The sequence below is a fragment of the Tribolium castaneum genome, chromosome 10, assembly GCF_031307605.1.
Source record: "Tribolium castaneum strain GA2 chromosome 10, icTriCast1.1, whole genome shotgun sequence".
Taxonomy (NCBI): Eukaryota; Metazoa; Arthropoda; class Insecta; order Coleoptera; family Tenebrionidae; genus Tribolium; species Tribolium castaneum.
This window is the reverse complement of record NC_087403.1, coordinates 3,159,898-3,185,309: the sequence shown is the minus strand read 5'-3', so window position 1 is coordinate 3,185,309 and position 25,412 is coordinate 3,159,898. Positions and strand designations below refer to the sequence as shown.

Here is a 25,412-nt window from a genome sequence, read left to right as displayed (position 1 = left end):
GGCCTAGCACTTTGCGCTGAAAATAAAATACTGGACAATGTTTGCGCCTTTACGTTCAATTTGTATGTCCGGCACGGATATTTTGGGTCAAGGGGTAAAAAGAGAAAGGATTGCTTGAAATGTTTTTTCTATTTTTGTTATACTATGCAGTTTTTTATGGGCCACTCTGACCAGTACTTTGCATTTTAGGGATGCGGACGCGTTTCGTCCTCATGAGATTATTCGAGCTCGTTGGATTTGCTCGTGTTGTTTCTGGATTTACGAATACTACAATTTGTTTTTACGAACGTCTCTTCATATTATTCCATCAAAACTTTTACAATTACGTGTTTATACAACCAACATTTACTCTTCCTTTTATCAACAACTTACACGTCGTTTCTACTAAAACATACTTTTTTACTTCGTTACTAACTAGCCAACAAGAGTCACTACCGGATCCCTTACAAAATGCAACGCTACTCCAAACTATGTAACACAACATCTAACTAATTCACTCCGACCACCTAATACTGATTACAAAATAACACAAACCAAACACGTATCAAAAGATTAACAAAGATTACCCCAGCATTGACACCTTTGTTGCCTTATTAACATCCATCCACCCACCGCAAATTACAATGAATAATAACACACTCCCACAAATCCGTGTTATCGCAACCCTTACAGATTGATCAACTTCATTCTTGCTGCCTCGTGTCTCACAGAAATATGAAATCATAAACCTAATAAGTAACAGTAACCCAAACTTTTTCACTTTAAAATGCAAATTCAATTAACAACGTTAGTTTTCGACTATCATTTTAATTAATATAATAATAAAATTTTAATTAGTTGTGTGAAAGTCCAGAATCGACCATTTTATTCGCATCTAAAGCCAAATCCAGTTCTGTGAGAAAGACCAGCCCTTAAACTAGTTCTGGTGTCTTATTTGTCCTAGGAGTGGGTAATTGACCAATAAAAGTATTAAAATCACCTCCTACTTGTTTATCGGGTGCACAAAAAATTGCAAGGCGATTGACGCGCTTGTCATTGGATATGGGTGGGGAGACCGCACTCCCCACTGTAAAACCGCCCAATCATAAGGCGATTAAAACTGAGCAAAAAATTGGTGTTTGATTATTTTGTAAATGTCGGCCAAATCATCTGGAATTCCGCTGATTTCTAATAAAATTTCAAGTTTTCTATTACACTGGAGTTCAAAAAGCGTGGATAAATTGTGAATCGATTTGTTTTTGGTAAAGATTGATTCTCGCAATTAGTTCGTATTTAAACTATTATTGTTTGACTTTTCCTGTGCTTGCACCGAGTTTTAAAAATAAAAATGTGGCATTTTTACAATGTGTCGATTATGGTAAATCCGCATAAACTACATAACTGACATCATAATCAGTTAAACTTTTATGAGTTCGTGCGTTAATAAAAGCTTTTACTTTGTTGTTTGACGATGTATCGGAGTTTCATATCAGGATTTCCATCGGGGCCAACAATTTTAAATGAAAAAGTTTGCATGAAATAGATTTGGTGGGGTGCAGTCTTGTGTGTTTCCAATTTTTACAATAGGTTGATTTTTGAGAAACTGCTAGATTTGACGTATATATTGCAATATTTTATCGGTAAAGCATGCGATATATGACATGTACGTGTATATCGATTTTACACTTCACTAGGCTCTCAACACGCGGCATTAGCTTCGAGAGACCCTCAAAATGTTTTCCAAAATACACTCTAATTACACCCTCCTGTTGGCAAAAAATTGCTCAACAATATCGTGACAATTAATCAAAGACACGACTTTTAATTACGGTGTGGAACGGGGGGAATATTTTAGTTGTGTTGGGTTTGCAAGGATTTGTTTTATTTCTGCCGGAATTAGTTTTGATTTCCATTTGCGTGATATTCAACAATATGACGTGGAAAGCTAAATATTTATGAGTAATTTCTACATACTCGTGTTGTCGAAAATGCGATTAGTTGATACCTTTGCAGGAGCCGTTTTTACATAATATTTTACAATTACGAGGAAATATAAAAGGGATCAAAATGATTTAGCGGTGCAGAGATACTTGGTTGTTAAATCGAGTAATATAAAATGGTTCAATATTTTCGGTTGTCAGTGCAATAAATTTTGTCTTGGCGATCTTTGAAATATTTCTCAATGTATATTGATTTGTACAGCATAGAGGCTTCGCCTACCATTTGAAAATTTCTATGACGTCATATATCAATATAATGTTAGCCGAGTCTATTACACAATGACATTACCATCAACTTCCATAACAACCTATCTAACATTTGAATAACTTGGGCCATTTCACAAACTTTTATAGTTCGTGTATTCGGCTTGGAGAATTTGCTGTATTAACGACCCATTAATAAGCCTAAAAAGGGGTTTCTCTTGGAAACCAGCTATGTAATATACCCTACAAGATATTTTGATGATGAAGCTTGTACTTTCCAAAGTTGTTAACTTCTTCTGAAGCAGCAGGGATCAAATAGTTTACAATTAATTGCTTTCACTCTTGGCCAAACTTGTGAACTTCATTCAAAGTATTCATACCAGAACGCGCGTGTTTTTTGTAGACAAAAAACACGAGATAAGCTCTAATTAATCCAAAAATAGATACGCTTTTAAGAAAACTCCGTGTGTGGCTTCACTAAATGAACAAGAAAGCCTCTTCATGTAGTATTTGTGATCCGAACGGGAGAGATCTGCAATACGATATCTACCACGGTGTCGGAATGGAACTATTGTTCACACACTAATCGCACAAAAGCTCTCTTATGTGCTGCTATTACAGATGTCTAAGCACAAACAACTCTTTTCTCTTAGACGCTTTAATGGACTTTTATAACTTTCCAAATGAATTGGTCAAAGACATACTGTCTTTACATCAAATGAAATGTATTGTCGAAGATATTTAGTTATTTGCGGCTTTGTCTCGTATAATGGAAACCGAGAAAACACAAACAACCCGTCTTTCACTTATAAGTCTTTGCTGCTGCTAATTCCCGTATAGATCGAGATTGGTCCCGATTACAAGAAATTGGGACAAACGGTCGCTTGGTTATAATTATATCGATTTAATTTTCGGAGTTCTGGCCTCAACTCTTCCAGTTAACTCCCTCTAGCCAAACTATTCACATCCGATATTGCCAACACTTATTAAGAGATTAATAAAAATTAGGAGCTTTATTACTTTTCCAGCAAGCAATGTTAGTCACAGTAGACATTATTAAGACCTAGCAAATTACTCCTAATGATAGATCATTTATCAAATCGTTCGCTCGTTTTTTTACTAAGCTGCTTCACTGGATTGGAATGGAATAATTTCCCCTAGAAACTCAACGGAGCTGCCACCTAGCACGCAAGGGTAAATTCACGACAAAATGAGTTAGAAAATCCTTTATTCAAGCCTTTAAACCGCAACGTCAAGGGTATAGTCGAAGTCTAAAGTGTACCCGCGGGTCGGAATAACCTCTTAAGTTCGATTTTAGAATCAATATATTAACAGTTCAGGGTATTAGGAGAGCAGAGAGCGGAGTTAATTTCTTTTGCTTGGAGGTGTCCATTATATTGCAACAATTATTGTTAATAAGTTTTTGTTCATACGCTCCTGATTTTTGAGGTGTGGGGGATGGAGGACAAAAGAAGCACCATTTAACGTTGGTTATAATAATATTTATTTACACACACGTATTTAAACATTCTAGACATCTAAATAGGTAATAGTTATGAAATATATTTGTTGTAATTTATCTGATATGTACACTAAATTAGAAACATCACAATGGGATACTATAGGCAACAAATTTCTCACATAAAATCATCGAATTGATTCACTCATGTATTTGGTAAATATTAGAAAAATTGGAATTAGCGTAAAATTGCCTAAGTAAAGCAATAAGTGGATATAAAAGCAAGCTTCAATAACGAGTTAAATTAAACCGTTGTCACGGAGAGCAGTCCCATCATCTTGCCGTTGGTGGGGACTTTGGGTCCGTGGACAATCATTTCTTGCACTGTTGGAAAATTATCATATCCTTCTTTGTGGGCCCGTTTGCTTTTATGTTTTTTCACAGTATTATCTAAATTGTTCGCGGCTTTCTTCGACGAAAACGAGTGAACTTTCTCGACCGGTTTATGTATAACTAATTCGCCGTTTTCCTCGATGTTCCTCGACGCTAGCAATATCTCCTGCCTCTGCTTCCTCTCCTTCGACTTTTCTAAATGTTTTTTGCGCTCCTCCTTCGTCCAGTACCGCCCAATCTGTAATAAGAAAGCCCATTAACAAAAGGACGCACAGCTGCAAGAGCTTACTTTGAGTTCCGACACAGTGTCGTCTTCCGTCGTTAATCCCGCCCTTTCTTCCGATATTTTGATCGCTCTATTTTTAAGTATCCTATTCCGAACCGGCCGCCGCGCTATATACCTGGTACCGTCAGGTCTGCGCTTGACCTTCCATTCCATCATTGTTTCTAAAGTGGCAGTCTCGGGTTGGGTGGTGTAAGTCTAGACATAAGGAAATCAGAAAAATTGCGCTAGCTCCAGATTTGGAGGGCGTACCTGTGAGCTACTGACGAATTGGTACTGACTTAAGCTCGGGGATGTGAAGCTTGTCGTAGGTTTCGACGCTATGTCAATATTATTTTGAACTAAAGCTTGTCTAAACAGTTGCTGCTGCAGGAGCATAGTTTGTTGCAAATTAGCTACGTTTGTGTACATGGTGTCAGAGAGCAGATGCGCTGGAGTTGCTCCAACTCCTATTCTAGTCGTGGGAGAAGACGGGCTATTCGTTTTTGACGTTGACTTAGATTTCTTTTTGGAGGTTGCTTGCTGTTTGCACGCATCGCACGTTTCCGTCTGGTCTTTTTCCTTCGAGGTGTCTTCCTTCTCCACGGGGGGACACAAAATTAACGTGGATCTGTAAAAACTGAAATTTAATGGGGTTTACCGGTAGTTTCGGTCGTACCTATAGGTATCCTTTTGTTTCGAATCCTGGCTACAGGCTAGCTCGAAAGTTAAAGGATTACTGTTACAAGATCCTCCCGTGTTATAAGCACTGGAGCTATTTTCATGTTCCTCACCACTGCTGTTGCTCTTCGATGACTTGCACCTTTGTTTCTTATTATCTTTGGGTGTTGCGTCTTTATTTTGCGGGTTCCATCCTTGGTCTTGCAGTTTCAGCCATTGTTCCACCATGCTTTGTTCGTCGGCTTCGTATGGGCAAGAATAGATGGGTTCCATTTCGGAATCTACCGACTCTGGGATCGTTTCATATATGTGTTCCGTGTCGGATTCTTGAGGTGCTGGGATGTGTGGTAACTGCGGAGGTTTCCGCTTGTCGATTTTTACTAACTGGATGTTTTGCATGCGGTGGTCTAACTCGGAAATTTCGTGATTTATTGAGTCCATTTTCGAACGTACTAAACTATTGGTGAGATTAAGTCGGTCTTGGATGAAGTGAGGAGGAACTTTGGGGGCTGTGTCGTTTCTAGGGGAATGCTGTGATTCTGTCTGCTGTTGTACTAATTGTTCTATAAGACTGTTTTGGTAGGCGGCACTGCGACCTCCTGGTGAAATAGCGTCGATCGGTTCGGCATCCAAGTATTCTTCGCTCTGGAAAATGAAGTTGTTTGAATATTGATGCTGCCATCTGTTTACGGGGGTTGGGAAACAGAGAGAGTGCGATAACGGGGCCTAGTTTGGGAAAACTTACCCTGTTATAGCATCTGCTAACCAATAATGTGACGGCTTTTCTATTTTCAGCGAAGAGGGATTCAGTTTCTTCTTTATTAGCGACGTCTTTTCCATTGACTTGTAAAATTTGATCGCCTTGTCGTAATCTGCCATCCCTGTCGGCAACACTTTGGGGCGCTATATCTCTAATATACACTTCCGTGCAAGTGTCAGCTTCAGAACCGGAGCTGTAGCAAACTGTTAAACCTAACTTCTCGTCGCTACTACATTTTCGTAACGTCACTTCCTGTAATAAGAAAATAAAGCATGTAAAGTCTGAAAAAATTTAAATTAGAAAAGAAAGCGTCTCGATGGGATGATTGAAATTACGTTCGGGTCAGCGACGCAAAGTCTTTAAGCACTTATTTATACTAAAATCTTTAAAGGGGATAATTCCCGAGATTGTTTCCGTAAGACACTTTTCCCTAAAGTAACTCAGATTGGACGAAGGAACCAAGAAACTGTAAAAAACTCGCCTTCATTCATGCGTGGGACTAGGTTTTTTGACGAATTAAATGAGGACTTCTTATGTTCAATTCCCGTTTAATAAAAAGACGGCAGGAAATGCAAAATTTCCATAAAAGTGATTGAGTTGGGGAGCTTTGAATCCGTTGCTGATGCTGATTTATTTATCGCATTACACGGCTATTCTTGGTGTATGGCACCCGAACATAAATTTGTCCAGACCGACGAAACTTCACTTGATTACTCAATCGATTCGTAATTACAGTGTTTTCAATTGACCTTAACTCGCGGTACATAACGGGCCGCTATTCGATTCCACCTCCTCTAATTCCTCAGAGGCGGCTCCAAAATCTTGGCCATAATCAAACGTGTTGAAAGATCAGAATTAAATCCCTTCTTAAGAGGGTCGAATGAATGGGCCTTTTTCTTTCACCTCCAACGAGCAGTCACCGTTATTTCCCAGATTCGTGACAAATGCTGCATGACTTCTTTATTTATAGGTGCAGTTAATAAGTTGGCACCTTGTTTGCGGGAATGGGGCTGAACGCGCTTTCGTGAGTTCGATCACATTTTTATCCGATCAAGACTTGGGGTGGAATCATTTCCAATTTCCACACCTGTAATTTGTTTCTTTGAAACAGATACTTGTGATTCTTGGGATGCCTGAGATGTAATTTAGTTTCCGTGCGTTAGTTGATAGAATTTGTGGAATGGTGTGAAAGAAATGATCGAGATGCATTTTGTAGGTATCTTTTGAATTGCTGATGGCCTCGACACATTAGGCACGTGACAAGACGCTGGCAGCCACAGTATCAATCCGATGTCAATGTTAGAACCATTTGATTTCCCACAGGGCCCGAGGGCTGCGTCCAGACTGTTGATATTCATGATGTCTGCATGCTACATTTCAGATTGTGTGCATCAAGCGCGTACGTGTTGAGATTTATTCACGCCATAATCACAACAAAACTCATCTCTTGTCACTCAATATGTCAGTTTAATCAAACTGTAGTAATTGTAATGTTGTTTGAATCACCCACACTTCCTCCATTTCCGATTTACGCTGCAATAATAACTGCATTGTTATTATTGCATTATCGCAGAATCATGAAAAGTATCAGGAATTGACATCGGGACAGGCCGACTCTTGTTGATAATGAACCAACGAGCGTTTGGAGTATCTCGCACCTAGCACATGGATGCGATGTACGCGCGTTGTTAATTAAAGCTAATTATTAGAAACAATTTTCACCGTACTTGTTTCAGATGAGCACAATTAAATTAACAACGATGATGAAGATGGACATTTTATTTACAAACAGAAACGAAATTAGTTACAGCTTAAAGACGAATGACCTTTTAAATGTAATAAAATCCACCATAAAGTTTACGTCCTACGTTACAACACACTCAAATAATTATGTGTTCCAACACTAACTACCGGCCCTCACTCGTAGTCGATCGAAAACGCACCCACCTCCAAGTCTATATCGTGTGTCAAACAGTCCAAAGAGTTATCTTCCAGCCATGTCAATCCCGAAAGTTCTGTTTGGCAACCTGTTGAGATCAGTTTAGAAGTGGGAGTTTTTTCTTGTGGCGACTCCGATATTCTTCTCTTAACTTCAACAACAATAGGTTCTTGTGCGGTGAGAAATGCTCTAACTGCATCTTCGTGTGGGAAGCTGCTTACGTCAGTCCCATTGACCTGCAACCAAAGACAATACTCTCACTCACTGTTTAACCTACATCCGATTCCTCAAAATCACTCGCTTAGAAGAAATGTTAAAGCAAATCGCCGGTTATTATTGCGTTACTTGACGTTATCTCCGCTCATTTCGTCCCCGAGGAGGTGGAGTAGTCCTCGCTTTAACATCTCTTGCCTAGGGAGCAGAAAAACGTGACGGAATCGATCGCATTCAAAAAATTGCTTCCGACATCGCGAGTAATTAATTTGTCTTCAGTCTAATACACGATCCGAAACGTTTGTTTTGTTTTATTCAATTCGAAAAAACTTGAATTTCATTCTCTCGGTACGAAATTAAACTGTAGGTAATTGCTCTGAAAAGACACTTAACAAAATGATGAACTTGGTAATTACGTAATTAAATCAGGAGAATCACTAAATGAAGCTTTCAAGCAGCATAGCAAAACTTGTTCGGAAGTTTTCATAAATAAAAACGTAGACCAGAGTTTTGTTTATTTTGTATTTCTTCTCAAGATGCCAGCAGCGGGCTTAATGAGATTAGTCCTCACACGTTGAAAAAACGGATCCGAAACCGTGTTCGAAATTTTATTAAATCCATTTCCGCCGTGTAAACAGAACCGATCGTAAATTATCAGAAATCATTTGTCGCAAATAACTCCGAGCTTTTGTTTTCAACTAAAGCGAAACTTTCGCCGAGGATACTGAATACAATTGCATTGTTTTGCTTTCTGTCAGTTAGCTGTTGGAGATCGCGATAAACAAGTTTTATTTCCGTTTCATTTGAGCGCCTAGCTGAATCTCATTTGGGGAATAATTTTTTACAATACAGTTAATTGCGTTCCTACTTTTTCAATGAGCGCGCACGGGGAATACTCTCAGCAGTTTTGTTTACCCACACAAACAAATATGGAGGAGACAAATATAATTAAAAATAAATCGCATATATCTCTATAAAAAATCCAATTTCTAGTTGCTACAACAGGAAAAACGATATAAAATGTGATAGGAAATTGGAAAAAACAGAAGGTCGGGAGATTGAAGAAGGGATAAGCAATACAGAAATATTAAGAAGAGATTTATATAAAAATCGAGCGAGAGAGAAAAGTGTCGGTCATAATTTAAACTCCGGTAGAAGCATAAAAGGTCTTAAGATTTGGGCAAAACGGGGGTGCGTAATGATCCTTTTTGCATGTAAATTGGATGAAAAGTGCAAATGATGTTGTTGAAATAATGTGTGAGCTAATTGCTCTATGATATTTGGAATTTATTTCTGAAACGAGTTAGCGGGTGAGTAATGTGCGGAAGTGGCCGTGATATGCCCAGGGATATTAAAGTACGATGTTTGGCCATGCATGATATCAATATTAGAGCGTAGAAATATAAAAAGGTTCTAAAAATACGCTTCACCTGTTGTGGTCGAGTAATTCAAAATTGGCTGTCCAGAGTAAGTGAAGTAAAGAAGGGGTCCAGGGTCATCGAAACCGTGATTTGTATCGATTCCAGGCATGTCAGCGTTATCAGTTTTATAAATGAGTTGCGATCTCATCGTTGTACGTATTCAACCGAAATAGAAATCGTATTTGGTTTGGAAGATGGTGCTTTTTCAACGGCGTCGCCGTCGTTTCAAATGTATCAACGTATAAAATACCGAGTGACCGAATCAACACGTAACAATATACCCTGATAAACCGACTCCAGAACTCCGCGAAACTTGGCTGAAATGGGATATCAATGCCTCGGTCAGACCCAGAATCAGAAATATCATTCTCATTCTCCTTATTGTGTTTTTCTTGAAAGTGAATGTCGAAAGTTAAATTTGACGCTCATGAAACCATTCTCTTTCTGATAATTAATAGTCTTTGTTCCGCACTTTATTATGTAGGAATTACAATATACCACAAGGAATTAAATTAAGTTTGTGCGCATATTGTTCAAAATTTGATTGTATACGAGTTTGTGTTAAGGTTTACTCATTTCTATGTCCAATTAAGACACGGCCCCACTTCCAACTTCTTCCTGGCAGCCGAACACACGAAAAACTTTCTCCCACACGGGCAAAAAATATACTCCTACGAGACCAGAAGAATCCTAATTAATTCTAAGTTTTTTGTTTCGAGACTAGCGTTCCTTGCTCGAAAATTATCAATTGTCCCATTATCGATTCGTTATTATGACTTCCACTTTACAACGCTTCACTGCTACATTAAATCGCATCGTGAAGACCTGACATCACAAACAGGTATTAATTTTCATTCGTTGTCCTCAGGAGTGGTGACAGTCCATTACGCGAACGGCTATGCTTCCAAATGGGAATTCCACCGGTTTTTGTCTCAACTTATCTAAACGTTTAATCTCCATTGACGACTCGTCAACCGGGCAACAAATGAGCAAACACAATCAAGATTCGAAATGGCTTCGGTTACACTACACTGGTCATAGGTGCACGTTATCAAAAACACGATATTACCAGAGCGAAACGAGCACCAAACACTTTATCACCCAGCGAGTTACATATCCTAGATCCTAGACTTGTTGAGATAATCATTACAAGGTAGTCGGGTCTCTATGTCGCTGCATGATTAAGACAAGTATTGACACCAACCGGAAGTTCAAAGTTGCAATCACTACAAGCGAATTAGAGCAGTTAAGCGAAACCTCAACGACTGACCATCGACTTATTGCCATATATTGCCACCGACCCACCACCCACTGCCTAAATTTATACAATAAACTAAAATTCAATCGAACAAAATGCTATACTAATTTTTTTCACAATTTTTCCGTCTAAAAATCGGCGGAAAAGCGTAACCGGAAAATTACTTGTTTAAATAATTTAGTTTTTAAATTTCAAATTGTTCATATTCACCGAGAGAAAACCTTGGAAGTCGGCGGAATGGTGCAAGCGACAGAAAGTGCATTGTTGTCAACAAGACAGCGCACTATTATAGGGCAAAATTGGACAATAAAAGCATCCATAATTACCGGAATTTACATTTAAATGAAATAATTAAGTTTTTCATTGTCCTATCTGAATTAGCATTTGATTGAGCTGACCACGAACCGCTACTGGATCTCTCGGGGCATCAGGATCGCATTTGATCAGCGACAAATTGACTTAGAGCCATTGTCTAAAAGTCAGTTCAATTCGGAAGACAATACAACTATGAGAATGAGAAAGGACAATTGTGTTTTGTGCGAGGTGTTAGCATAGTTATGTAAGTTAACAGGTTAAAAGCTTTGTTAAAAGGAGGTCGAGCGGAGTGGCGTTTTTCGAATTTTATTTTTCAGTCTCTGTGCGCACCAAAAACAGAGCTCCTCGAATATTTTCAAGGCGGATTAATTGAGCAGCGCATGTACATTTTCAAATTGAGTGGCGGCTGTCTCGGTGTTTCAATGAACTGACTTAATGATAGCAGTGTACATTACATACTGCTGGGTTTATATACAGAAGAGCACGTGCGCTTTAACCGTTCGCTCACACGCAACAAAACCAAATGGAGACAGTAAATAAAATCTGTTCGACATGATTTATGCTTTAATTTATGCAGTAAGACGGATTTATGCTATAACCAAATGTACTCGCTTCCAACTCTTGTAAGTCTTGAAATATTAACACCTACTCAAGCATCACTTGTCGCACCTTTTTTGCGCCAACAACCCGAAACAGGGAAATTTTAAAAATTGTCTCGTTGGACATAATTGATGGACGTGAGTCACGCAATGAGAGTTGCACTTTAGCTGACTTGAAACCCCTCCCGTGTGCTCGAAATCGTCAATATCGGCACAATAGTCAAAGCATAGTGGGTGTTTTTCGCACAGGAAGCCGTAAACGGGTCGATGAAATGAAACCATTCAATAAATCAAGGTGGTGTAACACCTTTTGTCGATGAAATGAAGTCCAATATCCGGCTCGGGTAACGTGCAGGGATGACCATGCATCCATTAGCAATGAGGCTTAAACTTCTGTATCGCATTAATGCGTCTCTCTGTTTCGCACCAGTGTATTGACGAGGATACGTGAATTAATGGCGAGCATTGAGCAAGACTGACGTGGAAAAGGTTGCCGGCTGTTCGCCCCCTAATTTACAACAAGCGGTCATCTAGGGGGATTCTCGATGAGGATCAAATTATACACACCAAAATTGATACAGTAATAATTTAGTTGGCGCGGTGTATCATTGCGTTTTTAATTATAGACATTCATTACGAGCGATTATTAATTAGTTCGGCTCCTGAGAGACAAGCCGAAATTCATAAAGAAAATTACTTGCCAACCCTTGCCAAGTCGTAAAATCCGCGAATTGTACTTGGGGAATGTGCGCGTTTTACGGCGCCGCTAATGTCGGACTAATTTTTTAAAAAACATGTAGCTGTCTGAATCAGATTTGCGTTAAAAGCGCAATTTTTTACCCGACCTTTCTATAAGAAGAAAAGATTTGCCCGTGAATGGGATTTATGTTTTGCAACATCAAATGAGAGCAATAGAATTGGAAATTCAGTACACAAAGTAATTCTGAAAGGGATATGTCCCTCATTTTCTCTTTTTCTTTGGCATAATTCGAGACAATTCGCAGTGGATGAGCAAAAGAGATCCATCTGAAGATAGAAAAACAAGATGACTATTTGAATTGCAAGCGCACGCTGGCATATAAACGCAATCTAGAAGAGGAGTTAAAAGATATTAATTGAACACTCTGGCGGGCATAAAGGGCCTTAAATCTCTTGGAGATATATCTCGCACCTTTTGCACTTTTTCCCGACTTTAAACTGCATTCTATCTTTACAGAACGAATGAAAACATTCATTCCTGTGTAGTCTATGCGAATGTATACTTCCGTACACCTTTTCACGTTCTCCATTCAAACGTGCGTTTTCCCGATGTTGTTGACATCAACGCCGTTTTATTTTACATCAATAAAAACATTTCGTAAGACCATTATCACCATTCCCATTTGATTTTACACTTAAAGAACTTTACTAATGACTCGCTCCATTCGCACCCCCATTTTCAATAACTCACTGCTCCTCCAGCTTGCCATTTCAGCTCATCCCCATGGTCTCAATTATTTTATTATTATCTTTTAGACAAACGAGGTGAAAAGATCGACTTCATTAAAAACCAAACCATCAAAAAAGAAAAAACAACTTCCTTCTCTATTTTATTTATTTACTCCAATTTAACGCCATGATGGCATCAACTAGAACAGCTTTAATCAGGAAAAATTATGCATCTGCTGTCGAAATCCATAATTTGTTTTTCTGCTTGTATCAGAATTTATGAGAAATATATTATTCACGCCAAAACATCCAAATAACTAATTTGCTTGCTTATATTTTGTATTTTAAATGAATGAGTCCGAGGTATCGGACCGAAATTATCCCCTTCATTGTCTTACATAATCCCCACCTTTTTGGTGTTTATGATCGGTAATTGTAAATAATTGAGTTGGTCGAGCCAATTCGTAACGTCAAGGTAGCATGCTGGCATATTAGATTCCTAATGTATCGATAAATCGGTCTGTAATTGAGCTTTAATGTCGTCCACCCCTGTGAAAGCGCGCTTGACTTATGATAAATTGGATTCACTATGATACTTGTAAAGTAAGTGAATTGAGGAAAGACCATTTACACTCGAACTGCGACAAACAATATATTTCATTTGAAGTTAGGATCTAAATGTAAAATCCAATATGTGAGTTCTAGGCGGCATTTTATCTGTCAAACACAGAACTCTAACTAGATCCGTAAGTTGGAATCCGTCTTTCTCGAACGCGTCGACCAAGAATGTGGCCACGACACGCATGCAGAGTGAATTCAGAGAAGGCATCAGTCATCCCTTTGTTAGACCAGGTTCAGAATGTTCAGATGCGTCAGTGCTCCCGCGAGACGCACTCCAGCCAAATGTGAACACGTTACACTAAATTACACGCTCCTATATTTCTGTTTTCTCACTGTTAACAGGTACAAGCAAGAACGAGACGGGCTGCTGTCACACAACACTTGAGGACAGATTTAACGGACCATATTTTGACAGGCTCTATTGCTCATGTATTAATCATAACGCGCAACAAAATAGCCTTTTATTTGGGTTTTAGCACCACCTTTATTTTTGGACGCGACCCGCCATCACTCCGCTACCAAACATCGCAATAATTACCCCCGCAGCCATTCAATTATCCATCAACTTGACACAACATTTAATCTTATTACCCGTAACACTGTCAAATGGCAGCGCATCCGCATCCATCATGTTCGACGAAATCCCGCCTATATTAATTATTTTCTACACAAAATTTCTTCATAACGCTGGTAATTAATTTCTTACGGTCCTCATCGACTCACTTTAAATTGTTTCAAAGAAACACAAACGTGAAAGTGTTCACGACTGAACTAATTAATAAGTGTCAACTTGTTACATACAGATGTCCTGTCGATTGTTTACTTAATAAGACGTCACCATTAGATTTTAACAAACTTTCTTCGATGTGTGTTGGAACTCGAAGCTTTTTACAAAATCATTAATTCAGCAAGCACAAGCAAGACTAATTGCATAATTCACATTTTAATCGAATATTACCACAACATCACAATACTAAATAGACGCTGATTCTTGGACAAACGTTTTGGGTTAGCAGAAACGCAAGAAAGAAGAAAGAAACGAGAAAAGTTTTTCTAATTATGCAGATTATACAACCAGAAAGTCGGAATAATATAGCACAAAACGAAAGATCTACGGGGTTAAAACCCTAGAACGGACAAGAAATTGCCTGAGGCATTGAGTGAATTGAGATTTAGGGAAAAAGCGGCAGCTAGGAATCGATTTTAAATTTTTTCTTTCGGCAGTATTGACAGTTTTTGGAGGACGTGAGTGCCGTTTGATTGCAATTATAAAATGATTAAAAAACAAAATAACATTTGGATCCCTAAAGACATCGGTAACGACATACTTAGAGAAAATTCCCCTTAAATCCCTATTTAATATCCTAAGTAGTTCCTTAATGTTGCATTTTGAGACAATTTCCGGAAAAGCAAACTAACGAGGGCTTAGATCGCAGATAAGTGAAATTTATGCACCAGACACTACATTAAGGTTATTTTATTAATTAAAAGAATGACAGGTTTAGTGAGGCGTATAACGTTTCTCAAGTATTCTCCCGTAATAAGGGAGGGTTCATCGCTCATTAGGCAATTAGGTTCGGTTGCCAGAACGTTATGTTTTGATGTGTGTTACGACACGGAAGCAATATTCTCGAGTAAATAACAAATTAATTTGCATCATAATGAATGTTGGTTTGATAAATGACAGCAGTGCTATTGCATACCCGGATTTCCTCGCCTCGTCACATATTAAAAATTTAAGTGTGCCTCTGTCAAACCACCTTGCTAAAGTTTTATTTACTTTTATCACGTCGACGCAGCTGTAAAATTTTATTTATTGCAATAAAAGTCAGTCTTCAATATAGGGAAGTCACTGAAATCCCGCTAAATACTCCGAATTACAAGAATGTAAGTCATGTGAAATGAAACTGCGAACGCAATTCATTCCATTCATGCCCAAAATCTGTACTCCAAATCGCGGCATAAAGCGATGAATTTTAATTAAAATTAATTACAAGGATAACAATGACAAAAAACCCGCGAAATATCATTTTTTACATTCGCCGAAAATCCATTCCCACCTTGCGAAACATCAAATTGTAATTGATGAGTTTCTCATTAATTCGAATTTGTTTGTGATACCGAAGCCATAAACACAGCCCCTAAATCACTATATATGTCTTGGCATTTTCAAACTTCCCAACTTTACAAAAACTTTATGAGACAAAATCGTTTCCATTTATTTACTAACATCCAGCGACCCCAAGAAACGACAACTTTCCCCCAGTAAATCACTCATAGTTTGACCACTTTCTTTCATTGATTGCAGATATTCCAGAAAATTGCTTTTAAATCACCGACACGTGCGTCAGACCCAAAACAAACCCAACACATTTCATGGGTTTATGTACTCCAGCGAACACGGTGACGGATTAACCCCCTCAACTCAATAAACACACACATTTTACCCCTCTTAAATACACCGACAAGCAACGTCTAATTACACGTGCCACTCTAAGCATTTTTAACATAACTCCAACTCGGGGCGCCTTTAATTAAAACCTCCGCAAGACGCAAATCTGCCACCCTCTGCGACCATCTCTCTGCAAATAAAAATTTAACACCAGTATGGCACTGCGGGACTAGAAAAACCAGAAAACAATCTCATCCTGTAGGACTGACTTTTATCGTGTGTGCTGGATGGAAAGTGATAATCTGGTTCACGGAGTGATTAGATTTCGATTTAACGTCGATTTAGATGTTGTATTCGTTTTGTGCCAATTTAATGTAGCATCAAGGAATCGTTTACGGGTAAGTGACGCAAATGGGCCTATTTAAACGGTGTTAGTGACAAGAAACGCAATTTATGTAAAATTTATGGTGCGTAACAAGAGTCCATTTGCCGGTGACGTTTGTAGGAAAAGTGGTCACACATCGATTGGCGGTGGAAAAAATCTGGCGTCTTCGGGATTTTGGCGGCAAAGCGGCGCGTAATTATCAACTAGATAAGAAAAGCAAGCTAGTGGTGGAGCAAATGTAATAATAGAAGTCGGTGCGGCACAAGCCTTTGAGGGTGGGAAGCTGGGAAAGATAACAGATCCTGAAGGTTTAAGTGATAGCGACCGTTGACGAACGCAGTATCTTGATTAAATACGTGCAATCGTAGAGAATGAATCTAATTGCAAGCCGCTGGCTCTTTCGTTTCATGGTTGGAAGCCGCTGACAATAGCTATTGACGAGACGATCTAGTTCCGCAAGAATCGCGTCCATTCGATGTGGACGTCAAACCATATATTCTTTACGTTGCAAAAATGCAGGAGTGCGCTGCAGAGTCACAAAAACAATTTGATTGATGGATTTTCCATCAAAGCTCGACCATTTTTACGTCTCAATAGAATAAAGTCATCAGTTTTCGTCCGGCTTCCAAGGCTTTTTATATTAAAAGAAAACGAAACGGCTTCGTTAATCAAATGCATGCATATTTCTGCATAATAGATGGGGAGAAAAGCCCCCTGTTGCGCGCCGCCACTGCGAGAGAGATAAGCCGAATATATCTTACATGGTAACTGACACGGGAAAAGAAGTTGAAAAAACTACAGCGAAGCATCAAAGGCTTTCGTGCTCTCTGCACTATTTGAAATTTACATACAAAGCCCGTATTTGTCTTTTAGCCTGTTTACGTAACACCTCATGAAACACTTTTTCTGTTAGATAAATCTAATAAGCTCGAGGTCAGCGATGACCAAAGCACGATAAATCCATAACGTGCGAGGAGTTTACAATTTTGCTTGTGCACAGAGTTTAAAGCTCAGCCGTAAATATGTCAATTGAAACAGTTAAGAAAAATACATTTATTCCTGTAACAAGATGTGGAAATTTATAGCTGCTCTTTGAAGAAATAAATTATTGTAATAAAAGCACAACAAGTTCCTACATGCGTCTAGTGGCATTTTTATTTGCCTCCCATTTTCACTAAACGCTTCAAAATAAAAGGATTCTTTCTATTATTGACTTCAGTCGAAACACTTTTCATAAAAACGCACTTCATTATTTGTTTCACAAAGGTTTTAATTGGTTCCGATCTTGTTTTTCAAAAGCCATTTCGGCACATTTGCCTCTGTAATACCGTTTAATTAAAAACTAAGACACCTTACAACTCTGTTACTTGAACGGATTTACAATCAAAATTGCATTTTCGTAACGACTCTCCATTAGACTCAACACACTACAGTCTCTACTAATCTAAATCTGCGAACGCATACATCTGTCTGCATTCGCTCTTCTTCTAAATATAGCTCAACGAAAGGTACGAATCGGCACTTGATTATAGGAAAGTTGCTTACTGAAAAAACAATAAATAAATAATAGGAACAGCTTGTCGGAATCAAAAACACCCCAAGATAATTGAATTCTGCTGACAGTTATATTTCACTCCCAAAATCTATTTTTAGGGTGTGAAAAGAGTCCAGGTTGCAAAAGTTGCTGATTCGGTTCGTAGGGGAGTAGTTTTCTAAATGATTACAAAATAAATTAACCACCGTTTACGAGAAACAAGCTGCGAATCACAGTCATAAAGGGATTATTATTTAATGAATCACTTCATTTTTCTTCATGTGTTATTAAGATTATCGAGTCGTAAACGTTGCGATTTTATGGTGGCTATAAATTTATAATATTAGAGCTGTTGTTAGAAGTTTGAGTGTTTTCCTCTTGTTGGCTTAGTGTATTTTTACAGAACCGACATCTTTCAAATTTCCCAATAGATACACAAAGGAGCGGAATCGTTAGAGCTTGCTAAACGGAACGCCACCACACTTTAATGTAAATCAAAGTGAGGTGGTGTTCAATCTTGTTGAAAGATTTAGGAAGGCGGCTACCACATTCGAACGCTTTAAAAGTGCTCTATAAGGATTATAGACCCATGGCGTCACACCTGCTCCAATAATCCTAAAACATTTTCCCCAAAAAAATGATTCAATTCGAAAGTAATGCAACTATGAAATACTTAATCCTGATGGAACTGAAAGCTTTTGTACACTTAATCCAAAAAAGGCCGACTTTAAATAAACAATTCCTCCACAAAACTGAGTTATAACGTTACTTCTTAATATCAACAAAATAACAAAAGCACAAAAGGCCAACAATAGAACACCGAACTGGGAAATAAATTTCAGCAAATGGTTTAAATTTCAGAAGATTATCTTAACTCAGGTTTAGTACGTCTCTGGTATATTTAAGTTCTTGGCATTATGTCAATGTAAGTAATTATGCTAAAAAGCAAAAAGGTGCCTTTGTCGCCCGAACCTGCTAACTAGAGTTTTCAACTGGAAATACTTTATTAGTAGTGACAAGCAAATTTCGTAAACACTATACAAAATGTTCGGCTTTATTTTGTCGGTTAAAATTTAATTTTATAAAACGTTTTTTCCTTAGCGTGAACGTGTTTTACAGGTGAGCCTTTTTCGTTGATACACTGTTAAAATCACGCAATGAGTTTGAGTTGTTAACGTGTAATTAATTATGTACTCATTAAACTAATTCCATTAATTAATTTCAGACTCCAAAACTAAATCGGACCATTGATCTCTTGCAGTTAATTAATAATAATTAAGTAACGATTCGCGATCATCGAAGTGAAAAAGTTTGAAAGGTTCAATAGAAATTGAGCGAAGTTTGCGTTATATTAAAATTTCCATAATTACGCATAATGTGTTGTAATTGAGTTGTAATTTATAAAGTAATTTCGATTAACGTTAATTAGTCGTTGTTATAAATCAGGAGCGGTTTACCTTCGGCGCAACCTTTTTCGGTTAAATGGATGGAGCAACTTATCAGGGGTAATGTAGAGGATCACGGAACGTTATTCTGAAAAATAAAGTATCTGTAACGAGGCAAAGTTTCTTAAATTAATTTAGTGCGAATTAGAGGCGTTTTTGTGCGAATCCCGGCACTTAATGATTGTTAAAATTCCCCCAACGCTTCACGCATTCGGTTGTAAACCTCGCGTGAAGGTCGCACAGGAACGGCAATAAAATTATGAGTGGTAACTGGTGAAAATAAATGATAAGTAAAACAAGTCGTGGGATGCAGTTTGCTTCTGGAAATTAGGGTGGAACGGAGTAATTTCGCGGGAGCGTAGGCTTCAGATTCCCCATATATTCCAAGATAAATAAAGCGATCGCGTCTCAAAAAAAGTTAAATTTACAATGTCGAGATTGTTATATTAGAGCACGTAAAATTTGGCATGCCTGAGAAACCCCGCGCGAATAAGAAGTACAGGGAGGAACACATTTAGAGAAGTGGAAGATATTTCTCTTTCCGGGAACGGAACGGTTACCGCTTCCATACGGAAACTTGAAATGACAAGTAATAAGTAACCACACTCGCTAGGTGTCAGGTGGACTATATAGCGCCTCCGAAGTGCTAAAGTACTTCGTAAGTTCCCCATCGATCGATCGGAATGAAAACTACACCTGCTGTGATCTTAAAGGGTTTCATTGGTGCACGCTAACTTCACACGTTCGGGTGTCTCAGCTTTTGTCCTATCCTATCCTCCTATCCAACAAATATGATTATTGCTTCAAAGTATCGCATTTGCTCCAACTTGATAATAGTTTTTGCAAAGGAACCGTCGTCGAGGTGTTTTCGTGGAGCAAATTCAATTCCGTCAGAAGCTAAATTTTCAAAGTGCTTTCTTTTAACACTTCTTCGTCTATTTCCAAACATCGACACAAAATTGGATTACCTTAAAATTCATTTACGACATCATTCGCAAAAATCTTGACATGGATTGCGCGCCAAGATACTTTCACGTTTTATTTCAGGCCTTATACTTTAAGCAGATTAACACTAAATAAAGTCACATAATCGCGCTAAGGAAGCGGTGGCTCCCTTCCCAGGATTTGTGCCGCAAGATTGTCAAATAATCGCTCACAAATGCAAATGACTTTCTCCTTACAACCACAAACACTCTAGGTTCGAAAAAACTTTTCTCTAACACAAGGAAGGTACTTGCATTGAGAACAAAAATTTTTGATAACGAGGAGTCAGTGTGGAGTTAGAACTTAAGTCTGGAATACGTTATTCATAAATAATGCGTCGTGTGCAGGTGTCGCCCCGCTCTGTCGAATGCTAATTTCACAAGTATAATTGCATTGTACGCTATGCATAAGGTTGAATAATTTACCACAGAGCAGTGGACGTAGTCGGCGCTAAAAATACCGTGACGTTTGTAGATAGGAAAGAGAGTAGTGCAATGTTTACATTTATATCTTCAGCTGTAGTAAACATGTTCCAATATATGAACTAGAGGACAATGTTTACTCGAATCAAGACACGGCTCCGGTAATTCGGGTGCTAGCTTGGAAAATCACACTATCCCCAGGTATCGTCTTTAGGACCCGAGGTAAAATTGAATCACACTTAAGGCGTGTGTGTGAACAGATGGAGCTCGACCTACTGAAATTTTACGAGAAAAGGGAATGGTCACGTTAACGGAAATCCCTTGGATGTTGGCGATTTCGAAAAAATCGTATTTATGGAAATAAGATACCACGGGATATTTGATTTTAAAAGAGAAATGAGCCCCAAAACCGTTTTATAGTTTGGGGATATGGCCCCTACAGAATTATGAGATCCTTTCAATAGAAAGTATTTATTAGGGTTCGGTCGTAAACAAGACTGGAGATTCCAAAGGACACACAAATAGGAAAATATCCATGCAATAAACTAATTCAGGTGCAACTCCCAAAAATTGGTCAAGTTGAGCGTACGGTCTTCTAAGCTGAGACATAAATTTTGTTGTGCGATGAAATAAAATAAAATAAAAATAAGTTTTTTGTGTTTTGTCTGGTCTTGTTCTGGCAATGTGGAGGAAAAGGTGCGTTTTCGTTGCTGACAGTAGTTCGTTTCCTTTAATCAAAATATCGAAGGTTGCCACTAGCATGTTTTCACTTAATTTGGATTGTTTGGTGGAAAATGTAGCCGGGTATCGTAGCGAATTGGCAAGAACATTTCGTTTATGTGTTGAAAGACGTTTGTAGGATGTCGAGGAGGGTAGAGCCATGAGCGATTGCCATGCATTCGGTTCATTAGACACCGGCGTTGTGACGAGGAGGCATTGGCGGAGAATTACGAAGGGCTTCCGACCATATTCAACGACAAATCATCCGGGAAATGCTTCCCGGAAGATGCTGGTCTATTAAATGCACACTTACATCTAATCTAAGAATTCTCGATTACGTGTAAGGGGGAAGTATAACAGAATGGATGAAAATAATAAGGTGGTGTCCTCGGGAACAAGGGAAATAAGCCGGCATGCGATAGCATTTAACGTGGCTGCTCGTGCATGTGTGGAGGAGATCTCTCAGTCCCGTGATACTGAATTGATGAGGAAGCGCGACGGGGTTTGCGAAAAATACGCGAGATAACGTGGAGATATTCCCTTTAAATCTGGTGGGGAATTTATATTAGGCATTAGAGTTTAATATCAAAACAGATAGGAGAGAGCCGTATCGAAGTTGGGCCAAGGAGTGTCATTCCAACTTCGCTACCTAGTTTGCATGAGTATTTTTTACGCCGACTTTCTATTTAAGCCGATAATGTGAAACGTAACGGCATTGAGAAGCCGAGTCGAAAATCGATACCATTAATCTAGAACTTGGAGCGACAACCTTCATTAAATGTCTCGTTTTATTGATAAAAATTAAATTTCTTATCCTTTGAGTTTTGCAGATAAAAGCTTCAATCGTTCTATCACTTTACTCTCAAAGGTAGGCGCTACGCCAGCAAATTGAACGGCCAACTCATTCATTGAATTACCCATTAAAGTAAGTATTCAGCGTTGTACCTGATGGCTCTGGAGGTACTATGACTCCAGCAGGGACACCTTAGATCGATACAAGGGCGCAAAACACTACACCACCTCTTGGACGCAAACAATACACTCTTGTGGCAAAAGCGACACACTTTCGCGGATAAACAACGCCGGCTTGCAACAATATACCAACCGACAAATCGATGATTTATTCTCTCCCCTCTTAGTAAACAAAGAAGTCGTAAAGTAAAACTATGAATTTAAACAACGACTTTATATTATGGCAAAATCTTAGTCTCAAGACGACATTTCAGAAAGATAAAATTTGTGCTTTTGCTTGGAAATCGTGAAACTATAATACATTTGATTTATTGTCGCCAAGTCACGGAGAGTTTTTCCTCGGAAAATACACATTAAAAGAACATCATAAATAATTTTAAGCACTAGTGGGAGAACGAACCCATTACAGAAGTGCCGTTTTTAGGATTAAAAACTGTATAAATATGTTTAAAACAGCCACAAATCTCAACTGTCCTAGACTCCAATTTCACTTTATTAATCCACCTCCACTTAAATTTAATAACCGATCCTGCTCCTACGTTATCCCCAGCATCCCCAAAGACGCCCCGTCATGTTCCTCCAATAGCACAAATTATTTTCAAACTGCTCGGTTTGCATAAACTACCACTGCTGCATTATTCTCACGTACTTATTTCGCTTGATTAATGTGACGATAGAAGCGACAAATTCGAAATCAATACACAAATAGTCACTTAAACCCCACAACTAGCACCTAAATGCACGTCTAATTAATCCAACCCCACAAGTTCACCGACCTCCAAACTAAACTTTTAACTGTTTCTTTAGTTTTCACCCGCAAAGCGAAAAAATCTGCAACGCTTTGATTTTTTGATAGTTCGGCTAAATCTCGATGTGTGCTATTAAATTCGACGATTTCAACGCGAAACAATTTGCAAAATCACGTCTGAGCTCTACAAAGTCTACCTATTCAGCTTTTTTCCAACAATACCGGCTTTACTTTTTTGCCAAAAGTTGACTCTTCTTTCCACTGCCACTGATGGAGTGCCGTCGAGTATTTAATATTGCTCCAGCTCCACAAAAGACCAGCAAACTGAAATTGTTCAAAAATTCCCAACCGTCGCGATTTTATCGCAGAACTACCGAGATTCAATTATTATTAAAAGTATTTCCTTCGCCGGAATGAAACTTTCGGAACTTAAAATAACTAATTTTAATAAATCGTAATGTGTGAAGTTCTATGGTGCGAAAACTGATCTTGTGCAGTAAATCCGGAAGAGAAGCGAGCTGAATACGATTCTTTTGGAATTTCGTACAAAGATAATTACTTGGGCATTCATAATTTGAAAAGGTGTAATTATTAGGTCACTTTGTTAGTGGGGAATGTGCGGAAATAAATTAATATTTACAATGTTGTGTACAAAGCGAGTTTGTTAACAATATTTAGCAAATGAGGGGATGAATGTCTGCGTAATGAATTAGATGGAATAATTTATGGTTTATGATTGATTTGGGCATTTTGCGTGGGAAACAATTAACTACAACAGTTAATTTGTTGTAAATTAATAGGTGGAAACGAAAATCGCGCATGCAGAATTATTTAATTAATCTAAAGAAAAAGGAACGTTAATTATCCTAGACCGGGAAATAAATTAATCAATTAAAAAAGGAGCAATCTTCCTGGGTAAATAAAAACAAAACTACTAATTAAAATTCGTGCACGTCTTAACTCCGGAAAAGAATCTGTAATTTTATGCATAAAAATCTCATTTTCGTCACATTTTCTTTCGCTTGTCATCAGCGGTGTAAGCTTGTAAGCGCAGAAAATTTGAGTACGTTTAATTTGATTTTCTTTCCAAACAAGACAGCAGAAAAACTTTTTGAGGTAATAGAATAATATTGCGGTGTAAATATAATGACTTATTCATCTTCCAGCTTATATTACAGTAGCTAATCGAATCGTTTTAATCGGCCAAGTCAGACCTAATGAAAATTCCCTGTGAAATTTAATTTTCATCTTACTGGGGTAAACAGGAAGTTTGAACTTCGTCCCCTGTTATAATAGAGAAAAAACTTAATCATTTTTCGGCTGCAACCCAAGAAATCGCGCTTGGATTTCAAACAAATCGATTTTTCTTTGACGGCGACATTATTAAATTACCAGAACGTCATGCTTTGATTTCTAATATGCACCCACAAATGTTTAGCACCACAGAAAGGCTGCACCCCTTTTCATACTTAAGCAGAGGAGAAAATCGCTAAATCTAGTGATAATTATCAACGTATCCCGTTTAACATGCACGATTATGACTTTTATGACTAAACCCAAACTGACCTAAGCACATTCTGTCGTAATAACGACATTCCTGTATTGTGAGAGGAGTAATAGATGACTTCTGCATTACTGATTCAAAAACAATAAATACAAGCGACATTTATTATCTATTATTGTTGCAGCAAGCGATTTGACATTTGACATTACAATCAAATTTTCAGTTAGGTATTTGTAAATAATTTTAATGGTGCGTAAATTCATATTTAACGGCACTCTTCACCCGTGAAAAATTCGGGTCGTGTCGTAGCTTACTCCGGACAAGTAATAACATATTAAAACAATCACATGTTGACAATAAACTGGGTCGCATATGTCGATTGCATTCCTTTAGAACTTGCAGCAATTAACTACAAGAATATTAAAAGCTCATTTGCCGTCCTAAATGAATTTTTCCCCTCTTGTGGCCGTTTTGACACCGGCACAATAAAGACGTCAGTTCAGCGGGAACTTTGTACAGCACATGTTTATGTATTTTGAGCATTTGCAACAGTGTAAATACAATAGTAGTGAGCCATATGGTCTCTCAAGTAACCGCAGGGTGTCGCTTATCTAGGTGGTCCAAACCAAAGCTGTACTGAATCTGAGATATATATCATCCGATGTCACATAAACCGACATAGCTTTGCCGGCTGCAGCTTATGCTAAATTGTGATGTCTCATCCTCACCACTAACTATTTGTTTAGTTTGGTGTTATTGGCTATCAAAAAGATA

At 38.3% G+C, this 25,412-nt stretch overlaps 1 protein-coding gene across 2 annotated transcripts in view; it reads right to left on the bottom strand.

The window, feature by feature from the left end:
* Nucleotides 1-3,670: 3,670 nt before the first annotated feature.
* Slip1 (SLo interacting protein 1) overlaps nucleotides 3,671-25,412 on the bottom strand; it is a 33,698-nt gene continuing 11,956 nt past the window's right edge. The window contains exons 2-7 of one of the 2 annotated variants that reach the window (XM_015980595.2): nucleotides 7,686-7,913; nucleotides 5,724-5,990; nucleotides 4,977-5,623; nucleotides 4,571-4,937; nucleotides 4,325-4,516; nucleotides 3,671-4,273 (exon numbers count right to left, since the gene is read on the bottom strand). In XM_015980595.2, coding sequence (XP_015836081.1) covers nucleotides 3,947-4,273; nucleotides 4,325-4,516; nucleotides 4,571-4,937; nucleotides 4,977-5,623; nucleotides 5,724-5,990; nucleotides 7,686-7,913 — 2,028 coding nt within the window. In that variant the 3' untranslated portion in view covers nucleotides 3,671-3,946. The remainder of the gene's footprint in view (nucleotides 4,274-4,324; nucleotides 4,517-4,570; nucleotides 4,938-4,976; nucleotides 5,624-5,723; nucleotides 5,991-7,685; nucleotides 7,914-25,412) is intronic. The other variant, XM_008195162.3, reaches the window with a different exon arrangement.